We start from the raw sequence: 25,130 nt of genomic DNA, 5'->3' as shown, positions 1-25,130 counted from the left end.
TTTACGGTTCGGGAGAAAACAAGTTGCAGTACACACAGTCTTCCATCTGCATCTGCTAATTGTGTTTCTCTCATTTCCACATTTTACCAGCCTGTTGCTGCTATAGTTGATTCGACATAGATCTGTAACTTCACCTTTTTGTTCTACTCTATGGCAATGACTATAGTTATTGTCAGGGCCTCATAATTTTTCCATATTAATTGTGGTATCAGTTCATAGAATCAATGGAATTCAAATGTTTAATTTGTTTTCTCCATGGTTTCAGGGCCTTAATGGTTTCTGAACACAAGATACCTTCTTTGAACAAGAAAGCAAACAGTTACAATCTATGGACCCATTATGAACAATCTGTGCATTAGTTATAAAATTAATTTTCAAAAGGATAATGAAACTTTGTTTTTCCAAAATCAGTTATAAACATTTTTTTCATACCTGTTATTACATTTCATCCTGGACATCAAAAAACTAATTTACAAGAAAAAAATTAATTTTCCAGAAAGCTATGTAATTATAATTTATTTAATGAGAGAATTGTGTAGGTTTATGTTACAACAGTTGTATAACAGAGTTTACATATTACATTTTGTGGTTCATTACATTTTCTGAGCACTATTATTAAGTAGAATAGAATATTATTAAAGCCTTATTCAATTCATCACATTAATAGATCAGATTAGTATATCTTCATTAGCTCTACAATATTTCATTTGATAATAAAGATATATAAATATCAATAAATATTAAGTTCTTTTTCTCATCAATTTGTAGGATGATCCAGATGCACATTCTGTGTTTATTAAATTGACTCAAGCTTATGAAGTGTTGAAAGACCCAGCATTGAGAAAAACGTATGACTTGTATGGTGAAGAAAAGATTGGAGCTAGGAATAATGCGCAATATCACAGTTACACATATTACAAAGATCATTTTGGAATTTATGATGATGATCCAGAAATAGTAACATTAAATAAAGCTGATTTTGGTGAGTCAACTTTTTATGGCAGTAAAATGTATTGTGTTTGTTTTTTTTTTTTAATTTTGATGTCTTCTTTTAATAGAATTATTGGTACAAATGAAATACTAACTAATTATGTGGTGGAACTTAAAATAGAAAATCAATCTTGGAGTTTTATTAATTTTGAATATATATTGTAATCTGCCCAGTAGTAGCAATTTACATTATGTTTCATTATATTAGTCATAACGATAATGCCCATTTCTGAACGGGAAGGAAACTGACCTGCTACTTTAAAAGCCTGAGATCTGAGTAACTGATGATAAATTTCTCCTACATATTTTTAAAACTAATATTTAATTTTTTTATACATATATATTACTCATGAAGTTACTGATGAAGTACCAATTTCTATATAAGCTATCATGAGTTTGTATATGTATATATATATATATATATATATATATATATATATATATATATATATATATATAATTAAGAATTAAATAGTTAAATCCATCAGATACAGTTCAATAAAAGGTAAGAAAACTCACCTATCTGTCTATAACATTTTCAGAGCTTTAACTACATATCAGCAGACTAATTTTTATAAAATACACATAATTATATAGTTACATTTTTAAAAACCTATAGTTAATTTTAAAATTGTTTGTATGTATCTACTATTGTCATACTTAAAACTTTCAATTTAATTACCAATTAAATTTAATTAGTTGATTTTCAAATTTAATTTGTTTATTAATTAGTCTATATTAATTAATATAATATTTTTCTAATATATCAATTTCTTTATTACTATTACTTGTCTAAAATTTCTAAATTATTATTGATGCCAATAATTTTATGTTTATTTTTTTATTAGATATTCTATAATGTTTGAAAGGTAATATTAAATTTTCATATTTTATGGAACATGTAATAAAAATAAGCATAAAATTACTGATACCAATATTTATTTAGAAATTTTAGATACAAGCAATAATAATAAAGAAAGTGATATATTAGAGAAGCATTATATTATAAGTATAAAAATAAATAAATGTTATCAATAAAAAGATTGCATTTGATAAATTGATTAAATTGGTAGACCTGACATAACAATTGAATACTTTGATAAATACTAATCTTTACCTTTGGTGGATACAGGACGTTTTAAATATGACAGTAGTATTTGTATATACTTACTAACAATTTTACAATTTTAACCGAAGCTGTTTTAAAACAAAAACATTAACTATATTTTTAATTGTATATTTTATTTATAATTATGTATATTTCATAAAAATTGGTCTGTTGATGTTAGAGTTAAAGCTCTGAAAGTGCTACAGACAGATAGGTGAGTGTCCTTAACTTTTATTGAGTTGTATCTGGTGGATTTAAATATTTATTTGTTAATAATATTGTTTGATACACGGGTGTATAATATATGGCATAAAAAATATATATACAAGTGTATCGCAAAGTTCTTCCGAAACTTTAATAACCTATTCTACTTGTAAAAGTAATGGAAAAGTTTTGTATAAATGTATGTCCTAAAATGCTTAGTTTGTAAGTTATGGCTAGTAAAAGATTTTGCTTGGATTTCAGCTAACCTGGTAAAATGAGGTTGTACTGAAATTCTTAGGACATTAATTGAAGGGCAAAATTAGTGATCTCTTATGGTTTTTGACCTGCAAAATTGAATAAAATACGTCCCAGAACCGTATATGCAGTCGTTTTTAAGAAATCAGGGCTGAAAACCAATAAATTGGGTAAAAACCCCTTATTTTATATTTGACATACAATAACTTTGTTATATGGATAAACACTTAAAACTTTTATAGAATTTAATTCTGAACAAAATGGTGCAAGTTAAGTTGAATAAAGCAAAGAAAAGTTTGAAAAATTCTAATTTTATTTAGAAACAGTACATTAGATCAAAGTGCATTATACACACTTAATAGTAAATGTTCAAAAATGAGCCTGCCATTTTCAACACATTTCTTGGCGTGCTCCTGTACTGCTTTTGTTGCTCTTTTTAGTTCTTTCTCGCTGCCCTTAAGTTGCTCAGCCGCATCCCTAATACAGACAATTAATTCCTCACAAAAATGTATTTTTGTTTTGTATACAATATTTTTCATCAATCACCAGACGGGAAAATCTAAAGTTGTTAGATCAAGTGATCTTGGTGGCCAGGAATGTGGACTTCCATGACCGATCATTCCTCAGGACAATGATGATTTAATTGAGTGGAAACAGCAGTTTCATGAGGATTTACTTCATATTCTCATTGCATAAGTCTTCAGTGATATTTCCCTAGTAGGAAAACAAAACATACTTGTAGAGTTGTCGATTTATATTCCACCAGTTGCAGAACTCTAAATGAAGTAGACTATCTCCTGGATATAAATGTTGAACTGGCTTATTATGATAAAGATAAAACTTGTTTTGTTTAACGGTCCTCCAAACAGTCAAACGTGAAACTTCAATGATGATTTAATTAAGTAGAAACAGCACAAGAGAAGTAGGGAGGCACACCGTCGAGCTAGAAGTATACTTTGTGTCTCAGTGGTAGAGGAACATCTTCAAACAGCTGCAGCAGTTCTTGAAGAAAGAGCAAGTAGACCTCAGCATTTGAGCACCCAGGTAATATAAATGGTCCAAACAGCTGATTGTGAAGAAGGCCACACCATACATTGATACTAAATCGATGTTGAAAATTGTCTTCCACCATTTCATGAGAATTTATTTCTGCTCATGTATGCTCATTGCATAAGTCGTTTACAACATCTTGAGTGACATTTTCATCGGAAAGCAAAACATGCACGTAGAGTTGTCGATTTGTATTCCACCAGTTGCAGACCATCTTGGTGGTTGTAAATGTTGAACTGGCTGTTTATGATAAGGATAAAACTTGTTTTGTTTAAGTGTTCTCCAAACCACTGAATGCAAAACTCCGATCCGCTTAGAAAGTCTTGGACTGCTCTGACCTGCATCAATAATAGTTTCATCAATAACAATGTCATGTTAGACAGATCATTCACAGCTGGTAGGAATATTAGGTAGTGAACCTGTTATCCGAAGATTGGGAAAAGTCTAGCTAATTGTTTTGGGATCTGAAATCCTGTGATTCAGAAAACGTTTACATTTACTGCTGTAGCATTACCATTAGACTTACCCAAAATGAGTACCATATCAGCATATTCCTGGTATGGTTAGGCACACTATTGACTTCTGAGTGGGTGGGTCATGATTAATACTACCAATTCTTGTTAAGAATATGAGATTGTGATAGAAAGGAGGGCAAAGTGAGTTTTAATACAAGTAACTTATGATTTTTAACAAAAATTATGATCTTAAAAACATAGACAAATAGTACAACTGTTTTATTCATGTTTGATTTATTACCATGAACATATAATGTACTCAAACTTTTTTCTAATATTTTAATGAAATAACATTTAACATCTTTTATTTCAAAAATTGATATTGTAGCTGACAAATTATTTACAGTACAAAAGCACTTCAACAAGAAAAAGAGAATAATAGTGAGCATGAATTTCTTACTTATTTATCACCTCTGTATAAAATCTTATAAACTGCTCTCTATTCTCAATATAAATAATGTGTAAAATAGGGAAAACACTCAGGTTACACAGTTTTTCGTGAATGAGACTATAATAAAACTCTCTTCTCACTCTAGCAGCAGTGAAACCAATGCAGTCTAGGCTGAATTTAATAAAGATAAAACACAAAGTATCTGACAACTTAAAAAAAATATTTGATGTCATCATACATTTTTAATATTAACAATTAATAAAAAGTTAATAAAATATTTTGAAACAACCCACATTAAATATGTTGATTTCAAATGTTCCAGTAGTAAATATTAATCTCTGAGCTAAGCACAATTCTAAAGGATTTATATTGGAAAAATAAATTATCAATTTTTTGTAATGGTGGTACAGCATGTTGAGGATTATAGTAATTTAGTAATCAAGAATTTAAAACAAATTTATAAGTATTGTTGTATTTAAGCATTCGTGATCTATAGAATTGAACCAGATTTTTGGGGTAATAATCAAAAAGTATTTTAACAGCTTCTAGAATAATTCTTAAATCTGCGGAATATTAAGCTCAAGAATTTTGGTTTAGCACTCAAAAAGTTTGTTATTGAACTATAAGGTTGTTTATTTTAAAATTGACCTATGATTACTGCTTTATTATGGTAATCTTTACTATAATATTCTAAAGATAATATCTTTTCTATGGTCTATAAAATATTACATTGTGCAGGCATATTTTTTTTCATACGTCATAAAATGTGAACATCAAATGATAGATGTTATTTTGCCAGTAAGTTCTTACTTTATTATACATGTAATTTTAAATCATAATTCACAGGTTATTAACACTGTTAATTGTTTTAAATTTTTAATCTCATATAATGAATTGCAAGTTTTTTTTTCAAACTGTATACGTAGTAGTAACTAGTTATCACCTACAAAGGTAATTAATTAGTCATTCTTATTGTCCTTTGTTTTTAAAACTAGTTTTTTATTTTAAAATTGCATTATGTCAGCTTTAGAAGATGTTTTATGAAGAAAAATGGAAATTATTGTTACTGCTTAAATTCAATTATTCTTTAACCGGATAGTAAACAATTTTCCCTTATATCCTAATGGTTCTAAAATATCTGAAATATGTCAGGAATTACCATCTTACAATGATGAAAGGATGTATTATACATGTAATCTCTACAGTCAAACCCACATTTGATGAATGTATTTCCAGAGATTACCAACGTTAAAAATGATGAAGTTTCCTTACGCGTGTATCTGCATACTGATGGAATTTGTTAGTAGGTCATAGCAATTGATACCACGTAAAATTAGAAGAATAAAAATGAAATACTTGTATATAATTGCCAGCCTCTTTAGCAAAGTAGCTAAAGTATCTCTCTCTTTTATCTTGAAGGTTCTGAGTTGAAATCTAGTCAGGCTTGGCATTTCTTATATACTGTAAAATTCATCTATCATTAAGTAACTATTGAAGATCAGCTTATTGTTTCTAGAGACCAAATATAAGTAATTTTTTATGTATACATAGATTATAATTTTTATTTTATATGAAAGTGAAATAAGTGGCTCCAGAACTTCTTATGAACTTTATAAGTAAACCAAAAAGCAAAGTTATACTTAAAACCTTTTTTTTTTGTATGTGTTTAGAGTGAGGAGTTAAATTTCCAAATCAGGTTGGCCCTTTCTCATATACTGATATCAAGATTTAAATGCATTTGCATTTTGGTATTCATATTCTGATAGGTTCCTTGAAAATGGTTGCATTCTATCACATATTAATAATGGAATAATATTATTACGCTTCTATAAAACTGAAAGTAGATTGATAAATAAGACAAGATTCAATACTCATTTTTAAGTAATATTGTGATATTTTGATTGGTTTGATGATTCCTTTATTTCTATTTTTTTAATACTATCAATATGTTTATTATTCCTCTTATCCTTATTATCAACTTTATGCATTCTGTTATCGCTGTTCCCATACTGTTTGTATCTCCTGTTCTGTGTATCTAGTTAACCAACTCCAGATATGTTAAATTACTTACCACCTAGTTCTAGGTTTAAAAAAGTGACACAAACTTCCCTTGTAAAACAGATAACATATCCGCAAGTTTTATTTGTTTTCAATTAAAATTTGTATTTAATTTTAATTCAGAATTGTCATTATCAAGAGACAGTTCTTTATTAAGTTAATAAGGTATTAATTTTATTGAGTTAATTTTATGGGAATCTATTGAAAAATTATAATAAAAATCCACTAAATCAGTTGAAGAAAATTAATTTTTTCAATTAAAAATGGTTGATGTTTTCATCATTGTCTTCAATTATTATTTAAGTTTTTAATTAGTAACATAATTTTTTTTCTACTTTTTCAAAATTCAGCACAATATTCTTCTTGTCAATATTCATGTTTTCAGTTTCTGCATGCATGCATTTTCTATCTTTTAATAGTAGAGCTAATACTCAGATAAACACCTAAGTATTAGCTTACAGATTTCTCCACAGTCACACCTCTCATCATCAGTATCCCCACTTCACAATCTACTCTTCTACTCTAAATCACTTCTACTCATGATAAATTTTGACTTTAAATCATTCACCACTCTCCAGGTACTTTTTGGTTATTCATATCTACTTGGGAATTAATCTTCGAAATCAAAATTCACATCCTAAATATCAGTCTCATTAGACTGATCTGGGGACAACCATTCCATTGGAAGGTTGCTCCAGTGTAACAATGGTACTAGTCAAACATATAAATTTTCTGGACCATTGTCGGTCTTGAGTTTTAGTTCAAGCAGAATCATCCAGAACCACATCTATATGTTTGGTATAAACATTCCTGAATATGGGAGCTGCATGTAATTTTTTCTGTCAATTCTTGTCAAAGCTGTTTAAAAGGCAAACTATTTTGACTTCCTGTATTTTGAATTTAGAATTCCAGCCCTATATATTGTTGGTTGAAAACTAGTATATTCTCATTCAATGTTTGATGAATATTTTCCAAGAAGTAATTGACATTTAACCCGAAATTTTTTAAAAATGTTATTGTATCTAGTTGTAGTTTTTTTCACTTGTTATATCCCAAGATCAAGTCAGGATGTCTTGTTATTAATTAAATCCCAACAACATAATGCTATCCAATAGCCACCCTATGACTGTAATTATGAAACCATACGTACTTAAGTAATTTTATTAATTAAATTATCAGAAAATACTTATTGTTTCATTTTAAACTTATTCTGTCAAGGAGACCCACCTGATCTGTTAGCAGATGTCTATCCTGACATCATTTGAGGATTTTTTACCTTCCCAGAAATATTGGTAGAGTAATAGCTATATTAAAGGGGAAGTATGTTGATCATGTCAAAAATGGTGTATCAAGTTTTTTTGCAAATCATCTAGACCAAAGATCATCTAGATTTTGACAACATATGTATGACAACATTTTGACAACAATGTATGTGTGTTACATTGCTTTTGGCCTGTATCTTGAATTGACCAAATTGATGTTCTTCAAATTTTGCTCAAATTTTTTATATATGAGGCATTGATTGTATTTTTTTTTTTTTTTTTTTTTTTGTCTTCAGTCATTTGACTGGTTTGATGCAGCTCTCCAAGATTCCCTTTCTAGTGCTAGTCGTTTCATTTCAGTATACCCTCTACATCCTACATCCCTAACAATTTGTTTTACATATTCCAAACGTGGCCGGCCTACACAATTTTTTCCTTCTACCTGTCCTTCCAATATTAAAGCGACTATTCCAGGATGCCTTAGTATGTGGCCTATAAGTCTGTCTCTTCTTTTAACTATATTTTTCCAAATGCTTCTTTCTTCATCTATTTGCCGCAATACCTCTTCATTTGTCACTTTATCCACCCATCTGATTTTTAACATTCTCCTATAGCACCACATTTCAAAAGCTTCTAATCTTTTCTTCCCAGATACTCCGATTGTCCAAGTTTCACTTCCATATAAAGCGACACTCCAAACATATACTTTCAAAAATATTTCCTGACATTTAAATTAATTTGTAAGCAAAGATGTAAGCAAATTATATTTCTTACTGAAGGCTCGTTTCACTTGTGCTATTCGGCATTTTATATCGCTCCTGCTTCGTCCATCTTTAGTAATTCTACTTCCCAAATAACAAAATTCTTCTACCTCCGAAATCTTTTCTCCTCCTGTTTTCACATTCAGCGGTCCATCTTTGTTATTTCTACTACATTTCATTACTTTTGTTTTGTTCTTGTTTATTTTCATGCGATAGTTCTTGCGTAGGACTTCATCTATGCCGTTCATTGTGTCTTCTAAATCCTTTTTACTCTCGGCTAGAATTACTATATCATCAGCAAATCGTAGCATCTTTATCTTTTCACCTTGTACTGTTACTCTGAAACTAAATTGTTCTTTAACATCATTAACTCCTAGTTCCATGTAAAGATTAAAAAGTAACAGAGATAGGGAACATCCTTGTCGGACTCCCTTTCTTATTACGGCTTCTTTCTTATGTTCTTCAATTATTACTGTTGCTGTTTGGTTCCTGTACATGTTAGCAATTGTTCTTCTATCTCTGTATTTGAACCCTAATTTTTTTAAAATGCTGAACATTTTATTCCAGTCTACGTTATCGAATGCCTTTCCTAGGTCTATAAACGCCAAGTATGTTGGTTTGTTTTTCTTTAATCTTCCTTCTACTATTAATCTGAGGCCTAAAAATGCTTCCCTTGTCCCTATACTTTTCCTGAAACCAAATTGGTCTTCTCCTAACACTTCTTCCACTCTCCTCTCAATTCTTCTGTATAGAATTCTAGTTAAGATTTTTGATGCGTGACTAGTTAAACTAATTGTTCTGTATTCTTCACATTTATCTGCCCCTGCTTTCTTTAGTATCATGACTATAACACTTTTTTTGAAGTCTGACGGAAATTCCCCGTTTTCATAAATATTACACACCAGTTTGTATAATCTATCAATCGCTTCCTCACCTGCACTGCGCTGTAATTCTACAGGTATTCTGTCTATTCCAGGAGCCTGATAGTATTAATTTTTTTAAATTCATTTTGGGAGTCAGGGATATTGTGAAAAAAAACAATTTCAATTTTCTTCAGAGGTATTTTAGAGAAAACTTTATTAAAGCAACTTTGTTACCTACAATGCATATATAAATAAATCAAAAAAAGGTTTTTCTAAAAACTACTTTTTAAAATTGAAGTTTGTTTTTTTTTTGTTTTTTGCTATATCTCCCTTCAGTTTAAATATATTTCAGAAATCTTTTGTAAGTTTATACTTCATACGTAGAGAGAGCTATGAAGAAATATCTACATTTTTTTAAAAATTGTATACCTTTGGTTCTAAAATGTAGAAAACATTTTTGAAAAGTTTTTGTACGTATTTTAGCCTTTATTGAAGGGGTGTGTTAGAGTTAGAAAAAACTTTACTTAGGCAAATTTGTTAATAATATTTTTTATGGTTATATAAAAATATATATATATATGAATATTTAAAAAAAAATCTTTCTTAAAATCTTTTCCCCACTTCTAAATTATAACCTTGCATATATTTTGTTTTGTTATCTGGTTCTTAAACTACTTTTTTTAAATTTTTATTATTAAAAGAAAATTCTGTATTATTCTTCATTCCTTAAAGGGATATTAAAATTAAGTGGCTTTGGCACCTATATTATATTCCAGGTCCAAAATGCAAAAGAGAGAAGTAACTTTTTTCATTACTTTCTTAAAAGTTACACTCTATTTTTTAAATTATTTTAGTTTAAACAATTCTCTTAAAAAAAAAATCTTTTGTTAGTGATCACTACATAAATAACTTTTCTTAAATTTTCCACTCAGAGTAACTAAGCCCCTAAAATCAAGACATTTATTCAAAATTTGGGAATTTTTTTGCTTAGAATTATTCTGGAAATTATCTTAATTATCAAAAAAAGCCTCCTTGATACTTGGGCTACCAAATTTTTGAAAACTCATTTAGTTTTTCTACTAATTTTGGTGAATGTCAACATCATTAAAGAGTCCTTTTAATATGGCAGAATTGTGCAAGAACATATAATGACTTTTTAAGGTTATTTTATTTTATAACTTAGTAAAAATGTTTACTTTTTTTATTTTTTTACAACTTTGTTTTACTCTTTATTTTATTTATTTATTTTTTTTTTTTTACAGATTTATAAGATTTTTTATTTTAACTTTTTTTTTTAATGATTTTACAATAATACTTTTTAACAAATTTGTAGAATTTTTACAATTTTACAATATTACTTTTTGACAGGACTAGTCAAAAAGTCATGTAATACTTTGCTAGTTTTATTTTAAAATCTAATTTAGTATACTTTTCTCTGTTTTTAATGTTTATGGTTCCTTTTTATGATATTTCAGAAGCTAATATTTTAGATTCTGGTAGTAGACAATGGTTTGTAAATTTTTATTCACCACTATGTTCACATTGTCATGAGTTGGCTCCTACATGGCGTGCACTTGCTAGAGAACTGCAAGGAGTTATTATGTTTGGTGCTGTAAATTGTGAAGATGAGTGGAATTTATGTAGACAGCAAAATATCCGTGCTTATCCATCACTTGTACTGTATCCTAAGGTAAGTAAATAAATAGTTTAGCATTTTATTCCTGTGTTAATATCATTGTAACTTAGTAGTGGCTCATTCTATGAAACTAATTGACTGATTTATATATAGCTTTCTTACAGATCTACAGGTTTATAGATATGCCAGGTAGCAGTGTGATCAGAGTCTTCTTTTAGAATTACTGAAAAAATGAGTAGCATGGAAAAATCTTAGCTGGAAATTTTATATCAACTTTATTGTGTGTTGCAAAATTCCCACTGATTTTTTTGTTGTTGTAAGAATGTATATTTTTTTACTTTTATGTTTTTTATTATTGCATGATGTACATGAAAACTATCTGTTCTACAAATTGTATTTTATCTAAAAATTGTGAAAATAAATTGATGTATACTTTAAAAGATTAAAAATAGAAGTGAAATTGAATCCCTAATCTTTTATAAATAAAGATTAAAGAAATTCTGCTTTAGTGTAGCGTCTATATTTTTTAATCATACTTTTTTGAAAAGTTGTATAATTTGTATAAGTGGTTTATTAAATTAACTGTTACGGTTTCTGTTAAATTCAGTGTATTAGTAATAATTTGAAGTAATAAAATTAATTATTTTAACAGGGTGAAAGATTTTCAGCCGATAGAATTAAGAAGATACTATTTCGTTACATTATGGACAATGTCAAAGTCAACATAACAAATGTTGAGTCATCATCTGATTGGGATATCTTAATGAAAAGTGAAGAGCATAAATCATGGGTCCTAATGTTATGCCAAAGTAATGATTTACCATCTTGTCCTTTTGGAGATGACCGTACCAAATTGGCTGCTATTTTGGTCAGTTTAATATATTATTACGTGTACATAAATCTTTGTATAATTGTATACTTACATTATATTACATCTACAATATGTTTCACATTAAGAAAACAAATTTGTATTATTAAAATAGAAAAAACTAAAATTTAACTACTTTTTTAATTTAAGTATTCTGCTGCTTTTTTGTGTTTTTTAGGGATTTACATGTTAACTCTGCATTTTATTTATTTTTCATTTCATCAGTTTCATTTTTCTTACTAAAATACATGTGTAACATAACTAAAGATAAAATTTAGAAAAAAAATGGCATGATGTAACATTTCATTATCCATTTTATTTTTATCCTAATATTAGAATTGTAGTATTTTACATGTAAAATTTTCATCAATGAATCTGATTGATATATATATATATAAATATTACACTATAAATCTCTTTTTGCCCTGACTGTACGTCTTCTTGTGTGTTTGCATCAACAAGTCATTGTTAACTGTTGTATCAAGTCATTGTATCTGAGTTATTACCACAAGCAGTATCAGTATATTCAAATTTTTCTAATAATTTCAGACATGCCTGCATTTATCTTCTTAGTACTTGGAAACAACAATAATATCAATTTTGAATGAATTCCTAGACACAAGGAATTTTATGTAATGATTCACTCAGTCTACCTTCCTAATAGGTGTACACAGATGGCAATAAATAATAAATAAATCTTTATTCTATCAGAACATAAAAATACATGATATAATCACAAGTTTTTTGTTTTGTTTTTAATTAATATTATTTAAAAATTCATTAGCAGAATAATATTGTTTCCATAAAAGAAAATTTTTTATTTTTTATTTTAAGTGTGAAGGCAGTTAAAAAAGTAACCTCTGTTTGAATATAAATAAAAAACCTGCATAGATAATAATATTTTATTAAGTACAACTTAAAAATACAGCTTTTAACTCTTTATCAACAAGTTGCCATTTAAATCAAGCATTTGTCATAGCTATTCACTAATTTACAAATACCTTCTTCATAAAATACAGGTTAGGTAATGGGTACCTAACCAACCTTTCATAGCATTTTGAAGTTCGTCGTCATCATTGAACTGCTGCAACGTAAGCCATTTCTTCATGCGAGATGAAAATCACTTGGCACAAAGTCCAATAAGGGGGATAATCAAAAATGTTCCACTGGAATTTCTGAACACTGTGAGAACATGGATGTTTGCTGCCAAAACATTTTGTCCCAAAGAAATCCTATGACAACAGGCACTTCACATTTTCTGGGATTTTCTATTGCAGCGCTCATGTTTTTAGGTTATAACAAACAAAGGGCTAGAGTACAGGCTCATATTGACACATCTGGAAGCGCAATGATTCAGTGAATATATAATATATTCAAAGAGAATATATGTGTCAGTGGTGGTGCCATTAACACTACCACTAGTGCTACGCAACAACAGATGTTACTTTCCAAACTTTCCTTGTAAATTGCTGTGAAGTTTTTCAAATTATTTGGCAGTTTATTATAAAGCCAACAGTAGCATAATAAGGTAAATTTGTCTTGTAAGCTTAAGTATTGTCTTGAGTTATATAAAAACAGTTCTGTTGTTTGGTATGGTAAAAGCGGATATTATTATTTTTTAAAGAATAACTTAACATTCTTTTTAGCAGAGATTACACCTTCATAAATATAGTCAAAGAGAAGTTAAGATATTTAATTTTCTAAACACATGTCTAAACATATCATAATTATGGACCCAGATAATGATCTGACAGCCCAATTTTGCATCTTAAAAATTTGGTCTGACTTTTTGAGAGAGCAGCAAGAAATGAAATTATACTTTAGATGGGAATTTATATAGGCAAAAGGAATATTTTATAGTGATAACAGGCTTAGATGTTTCAGAGCAAAACAGTATAGGTTGATTTTATTACAAATGAAAACAGTTTGTTCATCCCGTGAGAATTTGTTATATAATAAAACACAGGCAACATAAGTATATTGTTATCAATAATAGGAATTTTACCTATGCAGTCAGCAATGTTATTTCTACCTGAGAAGCCCAATGCATAGGTTTTATCCACATTTAAAATTAGATAGTTATAACTATCTATTGAATAGTTCTTCGAGCTGCTATCATATAATTTCAATTTCTTTTTAAATAATTATCTTCAAATATAGATACAGTGAGTGATATCATTTGCAAAAAGGGTTACAATGAATGGCTCAAGATTTTGAGGCAGGTAAACCAGGCAATAAACCATAAAAAAAGCAAGGGACCAAGAACACTTTCTTGCAGCACTTTATGTTCTATATCTTGAAGAGAGGACCTAAATTTTACATGTAATTCTTATCAGGAAATGAAATTTCAACTTTTTGTTTGCATAAGGTATGACTAAGGTTTGCATCATAAGGTATGACTAACCAATTGTAAGCAGCTCCTCTGATACTGTAGCTACTAAGTTTTTTTATCATTAAAAATCGTGGAACTAAATCAAACACTTTACCAAGATCAAAAAACTAAAAACAGAATCTTTTTGTCATGTACAGAATTAAAAATATTTTCTAAAAACTAGTATCAGTATACAATTTTTTTAAAACCTTGAAATAAGGTATGATTTTCAAGAAAAGTTTAGTCAATTTTTCATAATTTAAAAAAATTAATATTAAATTTAAGTATTTAAAAAAATACTTTAGAAAATATGGACAATAAAAAAATTGGCTTATAATTTTTTTAATTAAGTGCCGAACCTGTCTTATGAGAACACAACAGTCTTATGAAATAACAACAGAAGTCTTAAGGCAACTAGGAAATACTCTGTTGTTGAAAGATTCATTAAATAAATTTGTGAAGGGGATAGCAATAGCATCTATGACTTTTTCAAAGGTCTTAGATGTTTAAAATACAAGTTTTAACTTTCCGAGTATCATCAAAAAATAAATACACTGACTCATCAACAAAACTATTCAAGGTGAATGGCTTTATTTGAAATGGATCAGTATTATTGTTGTTTGAAATAATGGAAAAGAAATGATTAAATTCCTCTTCTACCTGAATAGGGGATGAGATAATGGAAATAGAGTTCTTTCGTATTGATTTTAAAGTTATCTGACCGGATTTATTTACAAATTCATTTTCACTTTTGATAACTGTCCACATTTTTTTTACATTTATTATTTGAATTAGATATTAATTATATTATAACATAATCTTTTAGCAGTACAGATAATTTAAGCACAGATTCATTTGTAATTTTTCAAATAATTCTGGAATCTATCAGAGAAATTATATTTAAACATTTCACAGAGATTTCTTAGTTTAGAGCTAGGTATTACAATTAAATTTGTAATCCATGCATTTTTAATTTTATGTTAAAGCTGTTTCATTTTTACTAAAAGGGAAGCTAGAAAGAAATCCATTTAAAGGTCATAAAATAAAATAAAATTTTCAAATTTTTATCAAAGCTAATTTTGTTTTTACTTTCCCAGTATGCTTCTGACAACAAGTTTCTCAAAATTTGAATTTTATTGATCCCTATTGTGAAAGAATAAAAGTAATATTTTTTTTCATACATATTTTTCATTAATGAATGTTGATATTGCTATTTGATAATTATGATCTGAAAGACGTAATATACATAAAGCATAAAAAACATAATTAATCTAGGAAATCTATTATTAATTATCTATTATCTATTAATAATTAATTAATAATTATTATCTATTATCTATTAATTATCTATTATTAATTATATCAATCACTTAAAAATTTATATCTTTATGAAAATCAATTGATTATTGCATCAAAATTCAATAATAAACTTTGAATCATTAAAGGTAAGGTATACTAATACCGTAATAAGGTATATAAATATCTTAATATAAGGTACATAAAATACCTTTTTTTCTGGCAATAGTCACTGTGCTGAAATAAATCTATTTGTTTCACATGTGGAGTTTATCAGATTAGCACATACATCTTATCTTGTAATATAATAATATGCTCTTAAGTGTAACTTGTCTTACGGTTTCAATACATATCTTTTCCTTCTAATTTTGAAAATGCAGCAAATTGAATTTACAGAATTGGTAGTATTTTATGAGTTGGGCTAAATTTCAATCTTTTTGTAAAATTAATTAATTTTTTCTCTTTAGATGGTAGCACTGTATGCTTCACCGCATTCATTGACTTTCTTTTTATGTTATTATTTTTTTTTATTATAAGCAATATCAATTATTATGGTCATTAGTAAAATGTTAATGTTGACCATTTATGCTAACTGGTATTTATTATTACTATAACTATCAACCACATGAAGAATATTACCAGCATTTTTTAACTTTGTGATCAATAGAACTGTTTTGTTAAATATTATTAGAAGTTACCATTTGATTTTTAACTATTAAAATTAAAATAAATTAAACTAAGAGTTTACATTTTTTTCATAGCATTTTATCTATGAATTCATAATCTTTTTTTCCTTTAAATTCGATTCTGATTAGAATCCAAACCATTATGTCAGTATGGTGAACAATTTACCTGATCATTACACAAACAATAAACCAGAATACAGTTCTTTTGCTTAAAAAAAAAGCTGACAACACAGTTGTACAGCTTATACACACATACACAAACTTAATTAAAAATATCATTTTATTTAAATATATTTTTGTTTATTTAATTCAATGATTCTGATTAAAGCATGCATATACCGTATTTCATTCACATGGGTGTGGCAGTACTAGTGACCACTTTAAATATTGATTTATTTAATTCTACCACTCATCTGTGACATCACAACATAGCAGATGGCTACAACAGCTGAACGTCAGTGTTACACTAGCACTCCTTGCCGTGAGAGGGGAAACTATTCAGGCAGTATACCCATTTAGCTACAGGTTATGTTAGCAACATATCAATGTATTGAAACGCATAATAAATTATAATATGCGGTACACACAAAAAAAAAAGGAATTAGTGGTCATAAATACATCACTTTTACTTGAGGTCTATAAATATCTTTTCTGACAAATGATATCTGTAAACATGTAATACATAACAATTCGTAATGAATAACAGTATACAGTAAAAATTGTTTTCTGTCAATCTGAATACCTTTTTCAGTGGTTTTTATAAAACATACTTTTCTGAATCTACTTTCACTTATACTAACATATGTTACTAATCAATCTGTGATTTATGACACGGGTTTTTCATCATATTTTGCCCAATTTTCAACCGATTTGCCTGAAAGTATTATTTTTAAAATCAGCAAACTATGTTTCATAAACACAAAGAAAAAAAAAAAAAATAAAAAACGCGATAGAAATGCACAAAACAAATTCTGCAATTAAATTATCGTAATTTTTGTACTGTTTCAATTTTTTTTTTGTTACAGGCATAAAAAATATCCAATCGTAACATTTTTTTTGTCAGAATCTGTTAAATCTCTTTAATATACTGTAATTTTTTGAAATTTTTTCACAAGAGAGTAGCCCAAGACTATGAAGGGAGGCAATCAGATACCAACATATTTTCGCAGAGCGCTAATCAAGTGCGGATCATTGTGATGGGAGAAGGTTAAATTGAAAATTTAATGACATCAATGCCTCATATGTAGAAGTAATATGACCAAGTTTGGTGAACATTGGTCCAGTAGTTTTGGGGATTTAAGGAGTGCAAGACCGAACACATACATGTACATATGAATATCCAGAAAATTTCCATTTTTTTTTTTGGGTTCCTTAGATGTCAAATGTCAAGATCTATTGAAAACTGCATATGCCCGAATTGGAATGATTACAATACTTTCCCTTCCTAAAGCTATAGCTGTGCTGTAGCGCTAGGCAGGAAAGTAAAATGTATTCTTTTTGCTTGAATTACAACTGTTTGGGGATAATGTGTTTGAATAATATAATTGTTTTTGTGTGCCTCTGTAATTAATTTATATTACTAAAAAGTAGAATTTGACATTAGAACAAGACATGCAAAGAATATTAGTCACAAGAATCTGACATTCATACCTGTGAATTATCTCTTGTTATACTTATATACTGTGATTATCTGCTTAAGAATGCTATATTCTGCAGAATTATCTCATTAAATATCACATAAAAATATCTCCTTGAAATTAGGTTTCTTAGCTACAAATATATGTTATTAAATTCTGTAACTATTTTATACATGAAAATAGTTACAAACAATAAATATTTTTTTCTGGAATAGTTATTAAAGTGTTAACAATAAACTTTTAGTCAGGTTTGTTATTTCTAAAACGTTTTTATTTTAGAAAATCAAAAATATTCTAAAAATGCCATTGCTATGGGAAAAATGCCTTTCACAAGAAATGTAAACTTAGTTAGAAACCTATGTCAATAAAAAAAAGGAAAAGATTGCTGACAAACAATGTAAAGATCTGCATAAGCTAAGGCTAGCTGAAATGTAAAAGTATATATTTTATTTGCATCATTGTGTAATCTTTTATATTTATTTGTTAACTTCAATATTGGATAATTTTTTTTTATTATTTGGTTTCTAGTCTGGATTAGTTGGTGTTGCTGTAGTAAACTGTCATCTGTTATCATCTTGTTCATTGATGACTGATGGAATTAAATCTAGTATAGTTTATTGGCAAAAAGCATCAAATGGTAATTCTTGGTCAGCACGTAGCATTCGGAGTAGTCATTATAATCCACAAGATGTATTAAAGGAAATTCTTGATTACTTACCAGATTTAATACAGCTTGATAATGATGGATTTAAGGTAAAAATATTTAATTATTTTATTTCATTGTAATATATATTAATTTTGTATGTATATTTTGTTACATTTCTGTGGTTTTGTATTATTGCTTATTTATGTTATATTTAATAAATAATTTTAATTGTATAACTTTTGCAAATCTGTATCATCAATTGTTTGTTTGTTTCAGGATATGTTATTAGAATTAGAAACTAATTCTGATATTGTACCATGGTTGGTGTATTTTTATATTGGAATTGCAACTGAATTAGATTTAGATGTTAAAAAATTACCAGCCATGCTTCCAGAAATGCGTGTAGGTATGTCTTCAGTGTTTCAGTATAATTTACTTTACTTTGCAATTTTCTATATGAATAAGTTTTTACTTATGCGCTAAAAATCCCTTTAACCCTATTAAACCAACATAAATGCTGATACTTCTTGCTGCAGTCCTTTACTTATAACAACATTATTACATTGCCTTTGAACTTTTTTTAAATAGATTATATTTTTAATGTTGCCCTTTACAGCATTTAAATGTTCTGTATATTTCTCTTGAAGTTTTCTTAAATTTTTTTTTTAAATATTAGTTTAGTTTATCAATTTGCTAAGTTTAATTTTTGTTAACCTAGACAGGTAGTGGAATTTTGTTGCTGCCATCGCCATTATATTAAATGAATTCATGTTTAAAAGAATAATAATATATTTTTGACAGTTCAAATGCCTTGTTGCTCTAAATAAATTTCTCTTATTATGATTTAATAATAATCCAGAAAAAGATAAAAATGGCATAATTGCTTTTGTTTAACTGTTTGTGTATTGAAAAATGTAATAATCAATAACACAATTTAGTTTACATTTCTACATATAAAATATACTTTTATTTTTACTTTCTAAAAATAATTGCACTACAAATAACAAGCTTAAATGCAAAATATGCATACCATTTATTTAAAAAGTTAAGCATTTATTTTTTATCAAATTCAGTTTCTTATAAATCAGCTATCAATTTTTTAATCACAAAATTGTTCACAGAAATATTTAAATTGTAAGAAACTGGATGCATCAAATACATAAGAGTGAAAAAGGATTTCCATTAACCTGTTTCAGCTGGAAGAAGTCAACCAAAAACTAAATTTTTATACACATAATATCTTTATAAATACTCCACAAAAATTTTCATATCTGTTGCTCTTAATTTACTCTTAATTACTGTTTTGCTCTTAATTACTTATCTAGGTTGGCTTTTTCTGTTACACTAGCCATGAAATAATATTAGGAATATTAGCAGCAAATTTGCCTGCATAATAATGTTACATTTTAGTTTAAAAATATTGTTCCAAGTTCATGGTTTGACCAGGATATTGAGAGACTAACAAACTAAAAATGTCTTATAAATACAATTTATTACCTTGAAGACAAAATCAAAATGAATAATAATAATAATAATAAATATATGATATGCAAAATAGTAATTCAGTTGGAAAGGACAAGATTTGTTTAATGACAGATTATAAAAACCAGAATACAGTCTAGAATAATATTGCAGTAACAAGATAACACTAGAAATCATTTTAAATGTGAAACAGTTAATTCCCAAATTTAATTACCACTATTTGTTATATCTAATCTAATGGATTATTACAAATTAAATAAACTCATCTTATGCTCTCCTGCAGAGCTTCAGCTACTCTCGACTTTACTGACAGAAGAAAATGGCCTTTATCTCGTTCTTAAGGTTGTTTATCTCGCAAACGTTTGTTTAGAATAAACAAACATTTTTAGTGTGGTGACTCATCATCACCACTATCACAATAAAGTTCATTCAATTCAATTCTCTGCAAAAATTACAGGTTTTATTGTTTACAATAGAACTACCTTACACTTTATGAATGAATATAATGCTGTCACTTCCAGTACTGTTTATCAATGACTCTCCGAACAACTTCCTACACTCACCCACTGTCCACAATGGAATGCTTGTGATGTACTCTTCACTCATTGCTACCACACACTTACCAATATTACCATCACTGCAACCACGTCAAACTTGGGCTTGCAAAACTACTTACTGCTATCACTCCTTGTCACGACTACACCAAACATGGCCTCACAGAACTACTGATAGTTCCCATTGGACCTGGCAATATTTATATCCCCTGCAGAACCAGTACCTGTCTCATCCCTTAACTGTTGAAGCGTAATAATTTCCATCATCCACACCATTACATTTTCCCATAAATTCTTATTTTGGTCTGGTAACTCTTCTGGTGCTAATGTCTGCATTACAAAGAATATATATACATGTTTTTGTCTATGACATATGAGTATAATATAATAAATAGATTAGTGTGTGTGTGTGTGTGTGTTATATGAAACAATATTTTTAATAATAAATTATTTTATGCAGGAAGAGTTAATTGTGGTCGTTACACAGAAATATGCGCACAGGTATCTGTTAATCGTTACCCATCATTTTCTGTATTCAAGAAAGGAGGAGGTCATGAATTTTATCATGGACAGAGTACAGCGCAGAGTATTGCTAAATTTGCCAAAGAGAGTGCTGCTGCTACAAATTTTCGCACTTTATCAAATAAAGAATTTCCTACTTTAGTCACTGGACAAGATGGTATTAAATTACTGTATTATATAAAAACACTCTGTTATACAAATGTTATATAAATTTTTATATTTATAATTAGTAACTGCATAAGTTTTAGTTAAATTTTCGTTTTTCACTGATGTAGTTTACTTTCATGTGTTGGTTGAAGGTGAAAGACAAAATTGTAGTAAGTTTATAGATAATATTGAGATAAGTTAGAAGTTTGCCAGAAGGCAAACTTTTTATTGTAGGTAAATTCTACTGTCACTTACTACAAAATTTTATTGGATTTTTAGGAGTTGGAAGTACATTTATTGATTTTAATATTATTGAATAGTATAATGTTTTTTACTGATTAACAATTGATATTTAAAATAAATGCACTGAGTTGCTAAACTAAGATAACATTAGACTCATAGAAATAAAATTTATTTAAATAATATGAAATTTGTGTCTATGATTAATGTGTGGAATACTGTATGTTTTGAATAAAACCTTTTTAACATAAAATACAGATTCATTTTATATTGTTGTTGATAAGAACTTATTAGATGTAGACCTCTTTAAAATTATTGATAAAAATTGTTTATACTTCTTATCAACATTAGCAATGATTTTAACAGATTCTATAAAACACTTTACAATTATTTTAGGTTAAAGACTTTTTCAAAAATATTTTTCCTAGTTTTTCTTTTTTTAATTGAGGTAATGTGAGGTTAATTTATTATAAAATTACAAAAATTATATTTTGTTTAGATGTTAACAATTCAAAATAAATAATGAATCCCTATTCACATTTATTTAAGTTGCAGCTTAATACATGTTCTTGCTGTACATGTATGCATGTTAAGAGTCACACACTCATGCACATGAACATAGAAAGTGAGTTTATTTATGCAGTTTAATCATAAATAAATTTTTGATCATTATATTTGATTTTAGGTAGATTTCATAAGAAAGCTACCTATTGTAATGGGTACCATGAGTCGACTCCTGAAAAATTTTGACAGTATTTGCATTTCACATCCCCCAGACCCCAAAACCACTGTCAGCTCTAAGTTTATATACTTTTATATATATATATATATATATATATATATATTTCACTTTCTTGTGGTCATGATAACTGCCGTAATTTTGCACCAATCACTTCCAAATTGTTCTTTAAAAATAACTCATCCCAAAATCTCGGTCGAGTTCGTTAATAGCCAAAATCAGACCATCGGAGTGGAAATGGGGGCTATTTCGGAAAAAAAAATCGCTATAACTTTTTTATTAAGTAAAATATCGAATTAGTTTAAAGTTCCTACTATTCTTCGGATAAGAACCTAAAACTTATCGAAGTAAATTGCTTTATATCACCAACCATTGGCCCAGGGGTGAAAAAATGGGGTTTTGAATACAAAAAAGAATCATACCTCCCTTAATAGGCACAGTATCGAATCGGTTTAAAGTAGTTGTTAGTCCTCTAAACATTACCTAAAGCTTTTGTCTGAAACAATTTTTGATATAAACAACCCTTACGGCAAGGGATGACCAAAATGTTGCTGGAATTGTAAGAAGATGGGGCTTGTAGTATGCTAAACATGTGAAACTTTTTTCACATGCAACCATTGTAATATTGAGTAAATTTGAAGTTTTTCTTAACTTTAAGGTGGAAATCTTTTTTATCCCCTACTTACCACTGGTGAAATCTATCTCTCCACCTTCTAGCGTGCCAAAAGGGATTGTTTAACTCTGATTATTTGTTCCTCAAATAAAGAGGTAAAGTACTGTGTTTCTGATTGATGGTTTTATCTAATATATTTCATGATTTTGTTTTAAATTAATAATATTAATTTAAAATACAATACTTACTCTTTATTAAAATTTAAGATGTATGTTTTAAATTAGTATAACACATATTTCATAACTGGAGTTGTAGATTTGGAAGTAGGAAATGAACAAAGAATACATTCAGAAAAAGTAATGGAAAAATATATTTTAGTTTTACATTAATGCTAATTTTACTTATTTAAAATATTTACTACTAGAAAATGTAATATAGATTACAAAAATAGATTAAGTTAAATAAAGTAACGTTTTGAAATGAAATACCTTGAAATAGTGTTTGTTATAAAATCTGATTGTTGATTAAAATCTTTTGTGATCTAATTTTGCAGTTGACACAAATTTAGCTTCATTTAGTAAAATTTAAATTCTAATCGACTACAATTTATATTCAGTGAATATAAAATTATATCTAGAAGCATTCAGGAATATAAGATTGTATCAGAATTTTTTTTGTACTACAGAAAACAGTAGTCTTTTTGTTAAGTGTCTAGCACTGGTACTTTTTATAAAATTGTAGCTAACATTGATTATGGTTCTTACCATACTGAAAATGTAAAACTCAATTGATATTATTCATATACTACATAATATTTTTACTTTAAAATATTTTGCTAAGAAATACTACTATTCATAAAATTTATTTTGAAATTTTATTTACACTTACAGGCGGCGGAAGCGCATGGTTTATTGATTTCTATGCTCCGTGGTGCCCACCATGTCTACGTTTGCTTCCAGAGTTGAGAAAAGCTAGTAGGATGTTTGATGAATCTGTTAGATTTGGGACCGTTGATTGTACTATTTATGCAGAATTGTGTCAACAGCATAATGTTCAGGCATATCCAACAACAGTTTTATATAATTTAACTCGTCCAGTACAACGATTTCATGGTAAACATCTTGCCAGTAGCATCTCTGATTTCTTAATGGAATTTGTTAATCCACAGTGTAAGTGTTTATTTGTTAGTTCTGTCACTTATTTGTTATGGTTAAATGGTTACCTTATACTTAAAAAAAAATTAAGTTTTACTTAAAAAGTTATAACAATATTAAGTTATGTCTGCTTGTTTTAGTACTTATTTGTTAAATTAAAACTACCCATTAATTTTCTGCTGTAAATATTGATTACGTGAAGGAAAAATAAAAATGCAGTTTACATATATTTAGAATATTTAACTATCATTTTCCATTTCTTTCAGCCATGTAGTACTCAAACCATTGTTGGCTTTAAGCTTTTGTTCTGACCTTATTAATTACTTGCAATTTGGCAATTACTGAAAGATCTGCTTTCACTTTTTAGGAGTTATTGCTTAGACTGACCAACTAATTATTACAGTTGCATTTATTATATATCTGCTTCTCTTTGCCTCCCTAGCTACCTAATCAATTTTCTCATGATTTCCAGAATCAAAGTCCAGGCAGCTTGATGTTTTTATGGAAAAGAGAGATAGAGAAAATAGTTACTAGGGATAACTAGAAGGATTGTACACAGAAGAAAAATTTATAATGGTTCTAAGGTGGTATACATACATAATATGATCTAAATTTAGCAGAGCTAAAATAGTTGGTATTCATACAGAACTAGGAAGTAGGTACAATGTATACACTATATAAACATTTTTGGGGTTGGAGAATGAAAAATTTCAATAGAAGCATTATTTTACCATTTCAGAGAACATAGTACCTGCGCTATAATTTAATGAGGGCAATTAGGAGTTAAATATTGAGGTAGAAGATCATAATACACCTGAAGTTTTAGAAATGTTTATTTAGGTATTTAAATTGAAAAAGGTGAATAAAATAAAGAACACATCAAAAGCAGACTGACACAGGCCAGAATATATTATTTTTACAGAATATATTAGCTTTTTGCATAAAAGAAATCTGATATAAAACGTACATTTTGCAATTTCAAAGAAACACGTGGAATGATTAATAGAAGTTGTAGTATATGACAGTAATTTATGGCCAATAAAGAAGCAAAAAAAGTAATAGATAATAGAATGAAAATGTAG

General features: G+C 28.0%; 1 protein-coding gene across 1 annotated transcript in view; it reads left to right on the top strand.

The window, feature by feature from the left end:
* LOC142326079 (dnaJ homolog subfamily C member 10-like) overlaps positions 1-25,130 on the top strand; it is a 58,511-nt gene that overhangs the window by 7,748 nt on the left and 25,633 nt on the right. The window contains exons 3-9 of the mRNA XM_075368223.1: positions 769-982; positions 10,933-11,147; positions 11,746-11,961; positions 18,480-18,704; positions 18,874-19,003; positions 21,094-21,312; positions 23,785-24,063. Coding sequence (XP_075224338.1) covers positions 769-982; positions 10,933-11,147; positions 11,746-11,961; positions 18,480-18,704; positions 18,874-19,003; positions 21,094-21,312; positions 23,785-24,063 — 1,498 coding nt within the window. The remainder of the gene's footprint in view (positions 1-768; positions 983-10,932; positions 11,148-11,745; positions 11,962-18,479; positions 18,705-18,873; positions 19,004-21,093; positions 21,313-23,784; positions 24,064-25,130) is intronic.

The sequence above is a fragment of the Lycorma delicatula genome, chromosome 6 (assembly GCF_047948215.1).
Source record: "Lycorma delicatula isolate Av1 chromosome 6, ASM4794821v1, whole genome shotgun sequence".
In the NCBI taxonomy this organism is placed as follows: Eukaryota; Metazoa; Arthropoda; class Insecta; order Hemiptera; family Fulgoridae; genus Lycorma; species Lycorma delicatula.
The sequence above is the reverse complement of the archived record's forward strand: the minus strand, read 5'-3'. Positions and strand labels throughout refer to the sequence as shown.